General features: G+C 44.7%; 1 protein-coding gene across 1 annotated transcript in view; it reads right to left on the reverse strand.

Moving 5' to 3' along the window:
- Window positions 1-5,371, reverse strand: part of ZNF398 (zinc finger protein 398) — a 35,577-nt gene extending 30,206 nt beyond the window's left edge. The window contains exon 1 of the mRNA XM_043966675.1: window positions 5,019-5,371. Within this exon, the coding sequence (XP_043822610.1) occupies window positions 5,019-5,042 (24 nt within the window). The 5' untranslated portion in view covers window positions 5,043-5,371. The remainder of the gene's footprint in view (window positions 1-5,018) is intronic.
- Between the last annotated feature and the right edge of the window lie 3,497 nt (window positions 5,372-8,868).

The raw sequence follows: 8,868 nt of genomic DNA on the forward strand, positions 1-8,868 counted from the left end.
CAGTGGATAGAGCACTGACCCTGGATTCAGGAGGACCTGAGTTCAAATCTGACCTCGGACACATGACACTTACTAGCTGTGTGACCCTGGGTAAGTCACTTAACCCTCATTGCCTCTTAAAAAAAAAAGAGAGAGAATCAAATGAGAGAATATTTGTAAAATGCTTAGCAGAGTGCCTGAAACATTAATTTATGCTTGTTCCTCCCTGCATTTGGTCTTTAGAAACTTACTACTTGTTATATGGGATGGTTCTTTGGGAGGGAAGGATACTAAAAGAAACTATGCTGATATAAAAAAATTATTAAGCTTTGTCCTATAGGCAGCAGGAAGCCCCTGAGGTTGGTTGTAGAGGGGGGTTGCACTATGACTTAGGTGTTAAAATGACTTTAGCCAGTAGTATGCATCTGGCAACTGACACAAGGGCTAAGACCATGAGACAATTAAGAAATCATTGGTCATTCCTACTTGGTCCTGACTCTATAGTCAGCCACTTTAATAATGTCCTCTCACCCATCCTTCCAATCTCTTCCTCCCTTGGTCTTCTACCATTCCAAACGTGATAAATCACTTCTGGCCAATTCAACTCCCTACCTTCTCCACTCCAATTCCCGGGCAGCTGAACAACGTAGAAGAACAATCACAAAACCAGGCTGAGGGAGCCCCCTACAAACTTAAACTATTTAACTTCAATCTGGCAATCCTTCTATTCAGCTGTTAACATTTTCTCCTCTCCTTAAGCCTGTAACATCATTCCCTCCCTATCCCCAGCAGGTGATTTCTATGAGCTCCTTTCTAGTATTCCTTTAAAGCTCTCCAGGCCCTCCTCTTCCATTCCTTTTCTTTCCTACGATCTCAGAGGAAAAGCAGGTCATACTCCTTTCCAAAGCTAACCCTTGCACCATGCCCCTGATTCCATTCCCTCCTGTTCCTCTATTATCTTGTTTCATCAGTGATCCCTTGTCACAAGCACCATTAATCTCTTTTTCTACCGGCTTTTTCCTTGGCCTACAACTAAGTTCCTAGCTTTCATATCTTAAAACCAAACCAAACCAAAAACATTGACCCTGCAACCCACCCCCAGCATAACATTCTAACTCTTTCTCCCCAACCTTTCACTGTCACACAAAAAAAGCAGAAGTTCATTGTTTGTCTCAAATTCCTTACCCTCCATTCATCTCTTAGCTCCTTGCAATCTGACTTCTGCCCCCCCCCCCCCCCCCGAGTCCTACAGAAAGTATTCTTCCCAAGGTCACTAATAACTTCTGTGCCATCAAATCCAATAACTTTCTCCCTCTCCTTCTAGTTGACCTTTTTTTGCACTATGTGACACCACTGAGCAGCCCTGTGCATGCTGTACTCTCAGCTTCCATGACTCTGTCGTGGTTCTTTTTCTCCTTCTTTTACCACTCCTCCTCAAGCTCCTCTGCTAAGCCCTTTTCTTTCTATCCCTTTCATATAGGTTTTTCTCTCCCTCAAGGTTCTGTAGTGGTCCCTCTTCTCTTCCTCTTTACACTCTCTTTCCTGTTACCACGTTTACAACGATCACATCTATGAAGAAATTTCATGCTTAAAATTTTTAGAGCCATTGTTAAAAATTCTAGTACCTGTGAATGAATAGAAGCCATTTGATAGACTCATTTATATACTTAGCTAGGAATTTTCTTGGATGGTCCATGTGCTTCATGGTTTCTACTCAATATATCTTTCTATCTGGCAAAATTGTCTATTTACTGAATGAGGTTCAGTTTGCCAAACACTCTATTAGCAAGTGACTAGAAGATCCCTGGCCTTCAAGAAGTGTGGGGTACTGCGCATTTATGTAGAGGAAAAGGCATTCCTTCACTTGTAAGCTCCAGGGAGGCAGTGACTGTTTCATTTCTGTCTTTCTATTCCTATCTTTTACTAGAGTGCCTTTTAAACATAAGTACTTAATAATTTGTTGATATGGGGACAACTCTTACCTGCTTCTCCCCAAGAGCTCCTGCCCCCTATTTCCAACTGATTTATGCCTCCACCTGGATGTCCCATTGGTGCTTCAAACAACGCATATAAAACCGTTGGTTCTCCCCTTTATTTCTTTGAAAGGCATCACTAGTGTCCTCATCAATACATTTGAAACCTCAGAATCATTTCTGAGCCTTCACTCTCCTTTACTCCCTGCTCCCAGCTGCCAAGTCCTGTAGCTTCTATCTCGGTACTGACCTTTCTGTACACACCCTAATCTATGCATAGAGTAGAGCAGCCACCCAAATTCACGCCTCCAGATTATAACCTCTTCAATCCAACTTTCACAACACTCACTGTCTGCATAATCTATCTAATGCACTGCTCTCATCAAGTCATTTTATTAAACAAAAATCTTCGGTACTCCCCTTTAGCCTGCAAAACAAACTCCAGGTCCTGAGAATCAAAACCTTCCGCAATCCAGCTCCAACATATTTTTCCAGCCTTATCTCATAATACTTCCCCCTTCATACACTTTACTCTCCCAGTCAAAATTGACCCTTTTCTATATGCTTTTCTCATTTTGTTGTAACCCACCTTTGTACATTTGTTTATGCTAATCCTCCATAATTCCTCCCCCCCCACCTCCATCTGTTAATCTCTCTCTCTCTGCCCCCCTCCCCCCAAGGCCCAACTTAGATGTCACTTCTTTTATGAAAACTTTTCTGATTCCCTCAGCCAAAAGTAATCTCTCTTCTTCAGATTTCTCATAGCACTTTGCTTAGACCTCTTCTTTGCAGTAACTGTCCTCCCTTAAAACATGATCATTTAATTTATTTACTATTATTACCATTTCTTTATTATTCTAAATTCCTAGAGAATGAGGTCAGTTTTTCTATCTCTGTATGTCTAACACCTAATGGTGCAGCTAGGTGGAGAGGTGGATAGAGCACTGGCCCTGAAGTTGGGAGGACCTGAGTTCAAATCTCAACTCAGACAGTTACTAGCTGTGTGACCCTGGGCAAGTCATTTTACCCTAATTACCTTAAATATCTGGGGCCATCTCCAGTCATCCTGATGTCTATCTTGCCACTGAACCCAGATGACTCTGGAGGAGAGAGTGAGGTTGGTAACCTTGCACAGCACTCCCTCACTTAAAAATCAAATTCAGCATAAGCCATGACATCACCTCGATGTCATGGTTCTCTTAAAAAACTAAGGACAAACAACACCACCACCTAATAGGCCTTAGGCATCATTCCTTCTAGCTCTAAATCTATGATCCTATAAATAAATGAATCAGAAAGTCCTGGTGGGCGATGACCTATCTGAATGTTACACTGTGGAACTCAAACAGGTATTGAAAATATTAGTAGACCATAACATTTCTACTGTGTTCAGTGTCTCAGATCTTTTTCTATCTTATATTTGTTAGCAAATGTAGTTTCTGAAACACAGGAACACTGAATTACCCCTAGACAGGGACTGCTCAATAACACATGGCAAATCCATCCTTTCCCAGGACAAGGAAGAAGAGTAATACACAAATTCCAGGCATGGACCTAATATCTGAGGAACCTGCCTACCCTGCTGGATGGAGGTGGAGAGATGAACCTCAACTAAGAACCTGGATCCTCATTCTTGTCTCGTGGCATGATACAGCAGAACAAGGTCTGGAACTCAAACCACACGTCTGGACACTTGTTAGGTGTGTGACAGAGTTAATATGGAAGTGGAAGAATGGAGACTTTGGAGTCTGAGGACATGTATTTGTCACCACCTCTGTGACCCTAGGTAAGTCATATAACCTCTCTGATTCTCAATTTCCACATCCATAAAATGGGGAAGGGGAGAAGTTGGACTGTATATCCTCTATGGCCCTTTCTAGTTTTAAATTTATGATCCTATCTTTATGGGAAAATCACCTAAAATAAGACTATTTTCACAGATGTAAAATGGGATAATTACTGACCTCTCAAGGTCAACCAAAACCTCACTGTAACCCTGTTTACTGTAATAGAGTATTCCTCCTACCTCATGGATCTCATCCCAGGATGTTTGGTTCCAAAAGCAGAGGCCCTGGTTATAAACTATCACTTACAGAACATCATAGTTTCTTTCCTGCTCAATCTCCTAATTTTTACAGAAGAACTTTATAATGTTCAGTACTATGATGGTATCAAGAAATCCTTCTGTATTTAAAAGGGGTCAGTTACTAACAATAACCAACATTTGTATAGTGATTACTATTGTGCCAGGTGCTTTACAAATATTAACTCAAATTTGAATTTCGGTTTTCCTGATTCTAGGCCAGGGCTCTATCCACGGTGCCACCTACCTGTGTTTAATAAATAAACATTTATTAAGTGCCTACTATTGTCTCACACACACACACACACACACACACACACACACACACACACACACACACACAAACACACCCGCAAAAGATAGTCCTTGCACTCAAGAAGCTCACATAGTCTAACTGGTCCACTGAATCTGAGAGATTCTGTGTATTCATAGAGATCACTTAGGAGAGGTTAAGCAAACTTCTCTCTGTCCTGTCCCTCACAGTGTCCTGCAGGTTGTAGGTTCTGGTGTTACTAGAGTATGGGGATACCCTCTTTCCCCCTCTCCCGTCTCTTCTCCCTTTCTCTCCTTCCCTTCTTTCTTCTCTCCATCTCTCCTTCCCTCCCTCCTCCTCTCTCCCTCTCTTTACATCCCTGCACAATGAAAGATTCCCGTAAGGGCTGTGGGTGGGTGACAGCCATCCAGAAACAAGCCGGGCCACAAGAAGCCGGCCTCTCTAGCGCAGGCCCATAAATGCCAGGGGGAGCATGCTTTCGTTCGGGTCCTCCCTCTCCTAGCCCCGACAAAACCCCCAGGACTTGGCTGCCCCAATCTCAGGAGTCGCCCCAGTCCCGAGGAGGGCACACCTGGAAGGGGTGGGGGGTGGGGGGGCTGCTGTCAGTAGCCGGGCCTAACTTTGCACAGGACGAAGGTCCCCCGGCCTCTCCCCTCAGAGCCGCCCGCCTCCCCGCTCCCCCGCTGGGCCCGCGCGGGGCATCTCTCACCGGAGCTGGCGCCGCCTCGGCCATGGCCCTCGGTCTTGCTCCCAGGCCCCGGGGAGGCTGCGGCGTGGGCGGGCTCCGGATCGTCCGGCTCTTCCCCTTCCCCTCCTCCTCTCGCTCCGCTCCCGGCACCCGCGGGGGCTCTCTGAGGCCGGCTCGGCCCGAGCTCCGGGGCCTGCGTTAAGGCAGTCAGCCGAGGGAGGGCGCGGGGCCAGGGACCTGAGGGCCGCTGGGAGCTCCCGAGGGCCGGCCCGAGCTGCGCTGCCTCCGCCTCCGCAGCCGCCGCGGCCCGGCCCCAAATCTAGCCAAGCTCCGGTTCCCGAGGGCCCGGCTCCTCCGCAGCTGCCCAGCTGTTGCTTTGTGGACCCCGAGTGCACTCTGGGAATGGGCTCCTTCCAAGACACTCCTCCGGCCTCCTGGCAGGCCCGCACCCCACAGCGCCCTCTGCCGGCGGTAAGAGCGAACGGCAGCGCGCCTCCTCCCAGCTCCGCGGGAAGCCTTCGAGGAGGAGCTGCGCGGGCTGCCCAAGGGGCGCCAGAGGTCTCGGGCCCAGGGAGGCTTTACCCCGAGGTCCGTTTTAAACCGCGAACCGCCGGCCGGAGCTGGTACGCTGGGGCAGCCACCCAGGAAACGGGCGCTCAGCCCCAGCTGAAGGAGGGACCTGGGTGACTCACTGAGTCACCGAGGGAAAGGTGGGGGGCTGGGGAGCAACGAGAGACAGAGCCCAGGGAAGGACGGGGACGCATGGGTGGCCCGGGATCCGGAGGACAGACGGCCAGGAAACCTTCGCAGCCGGACATTCAAAGGGACCCGAAAAGAACAAGCTGGACCAGAAGAAGCGGGCAGGGATTGGACCGCAGCCCTCGGAGCTGCGATTCACATGTCAGTCAACTAGCATTTACTGCGTGCGTATCTGCACACATGCGACAACTGCTAGTGTCTATGTGACCATGTGTGTATGCACACACCTACAATACAACAAATGCTAGCATGTATGTGTGTATACTTACATGTGTGCACCATATCTACATATACAAATACAATAAATGCTGGGGCAGCTAGGTGGAGCAGTGGCCCTTAATAGCTGTGTGACCCTGGACAAGTCACTTAACCCCAATTGCCTAAAACATTCAGGGCCATCTCTAATTGTCCTGATCTATATCTTGCCGCTGGACCTAGATGACTCTGGAGGGAAAGAATGAGGCTGGTGACCTTGCACAGTCCTCCCTCACTTAAATCCAATTCACTGCAAGTCATGACATCATAGTCCTCTTGAGAACAAGGAACAAATGCCAGTATGTATATATGTATCTACATGTATGTATATGTGTATATATATAAGCGCTTTAACACAAAAAAAATGCTAATCTGTATACATGTATATACATGATGTATGTATGCCCACACATACACAAATGCTAGTATGTATACATGTATATAAAGTATGTATATACTTATACAGTAAAAGCTGTATTTATATAAATGTATACATGTATTAACATGTATATATACATTTGTATGTAAAGACAATAAATGCTAGTCTGTGATTGCGTATATATACACAAATATATGCTAGAAATATACATATGTACACATTATAAATGTGTTTATGTCTGTTTACTTAGCTTTCATTGTATCCCGGCATACAAAGGCAAAAATGGTCTTTGCTAACAGGAAGACAACACAAAAAACTATGTAGAAACAGAATTGGGAGTGGTCTCAGAAGGAAGACACTATGATTAAGGAGGATGGCACTATATACATACATTTCACTGGGGCTCTATTTTAATGGTTGCAGAAACCAGGGTCACTGTCCTGAGGTACACTACTTCTTTTTTGTTTTTTGTTTTTAATTTTTGCAGGGCAATGAGGGTTAAGTGACTTGCCCAGGGTCACACAGCTAGTTAAGTGTCAAGTGTCTGAGGCTGGATTTGAACTCAGGTACTCTTGAATCCAAGGCCAGTGCTTTAACCACTGTGCCACCTAGCTGCCCCAGTACACTACTTCTTAAATCTCAGAATCTTTGTTCAGGTAGACCTGTCTAAGATTCCAAAGGAATCCTACTTAGAAAGAGGGTAAGAAGTAATGTCTGAGGTCTTGGAGAAAGGAAAAAAGGAGCTAAGTGTGCATGTGGTGCCAGAGGACAAATTCGTCATCAAAAAAGCTATTGAGAGAATGTAGTGGCAAAAGGTGTTTTGTTTGACAGACATTGAATTGTAGGCTACAGATCTATCATTTATTGAGCATCTAATATGTTCCAGGGACTTTACTTCAAGTTATTAGGTAAAGTGAGGTAAGACAATGCTACCTTCACTCAAGGAAGTTTGCAATCTAGCTAAAATAAAACAAATCTTAATAACAGTACAAGTTAATCTACAATTCAAGAGAAGTTCTAATTGTCAAATGAGTGGTACTGGTGTAAAGATTAGAGAAATTCCAATAATAAATCTAGGTGGTCTGGGAAGGAATCAGGCTAAATCTTTTTTTTTTTTTTTAGTGAGGCAATTGGGGTTAAGTGACTTGCCCAGGGTCACACAGCTAGTAAATGTTAAGTGTATGAGGCCGGATTTGAATTCAGGTACTCCTGACTCCAGGGCCGGTTCTCTATCCACTGCACCACCTAGCTGCCCAGGCTAAATCTTAAAGAGGTGATGATTTAAATAAGCAAAGGAGATCATTCCAGGGACTGGTTATGAGCAAAAAGCATTGAGAAAGCAGATTTGCATGGGCTAGAGAGAGAACGGCAATATTTCAATTTGAGCAAAGTTTCTGTAAGGTTAGTCACTGAGGAGGAGGCTGGAAATGAGGGTCTTGAATCTGATCATGTAACCAGTGGGAATCATTTAAAGTTAGCCTTAACATGATTAAAGCAGTATTTTAAGAATATAAATCTGATGACAATGTACAGGATAGGTTAGAGATTAAAAGGGGGGCAGCTAGGCGGCACAGTGGATAAAAGCAGTGGTACTGGATTCAGGAGGACCTGAGTTCAAATCTGTCCTCAAACACTTGACACTTACTAGTTGTGTGACCCTGGGCAAGTCACTTAACCCTCATTGCCCTGCAAAAAACCAAAACAGTGATTAAAAGACTGGAAGCAGGGGGATTTATTAGGTGATTACAGAATTCCAAGTGTGAGGATAAACAGGGACTCAAAGAAGGGTGATGGCAGGGGAAAAAAGGAACATTTTGATGGTCTCTATTAAAATCTGGACGCTCTTTTAACAAATAGGACTTGGCTGATAAAGGCCTCCTTTCTCAAATATATAGAGAACTGAGTCAAATTTATAAGAACACAAGTCATTCCCCAATTGATAGTCAAAGGATATAAGGAGGCAGTTTTCAAGGAAATCAAAGCTATCTACAGTAATAGGAAAAAAATGCTTTGCATCACTATTGACTAGAGAAATGCAAATTAAAACAACTCTGTGATACCAACTCACACCTATCGAATGAGCTAAGATGACAAAAAAGGAAAATGATAAATGTTGGAGGGGCTGTGGTAAAACTTGTACACTAATGTACTGTTGGTGGAGTTGCAAACTGATTCTGGAAAGTAATTTGGAACTATGCCCAATGGGCTACAAAACTGCCTGCCCTATGATCCAGCAATACCACTGCTAGGTCTGTATCCCAAAGATTTTTTAAAAGGGGCAGGGAAGGACAAAAATATTTATAGCAACTTTTTTTTTGTGGTGGCTAAGAATTGGAAATTGAGGAGATGCCTATCAGTTGGGCAATGGCTGAACAAGCTGTGGTGCATGATGGTGATGGAATACTATTTTTGTGCTGTGAGAAATGACAAGTAGGATGCTGAGTGAGATGAGCAGAACCAGAACACTGGACACAGTAT

This window comes from Dromiciops gliroides, chromosome 5, assembly GCF_019393635.1.
Source record: "Dromiciops gliroides isolate mDroGli1 chromosome 5, mDroGli1.pri, whole genome shotgun sequence".
NCBI lineage: Eukaryota > Metazoa > Chordata > Mammalia > Microbiotheria > Microbiotheriidae > Dromiciops > Dromiciops gliroides.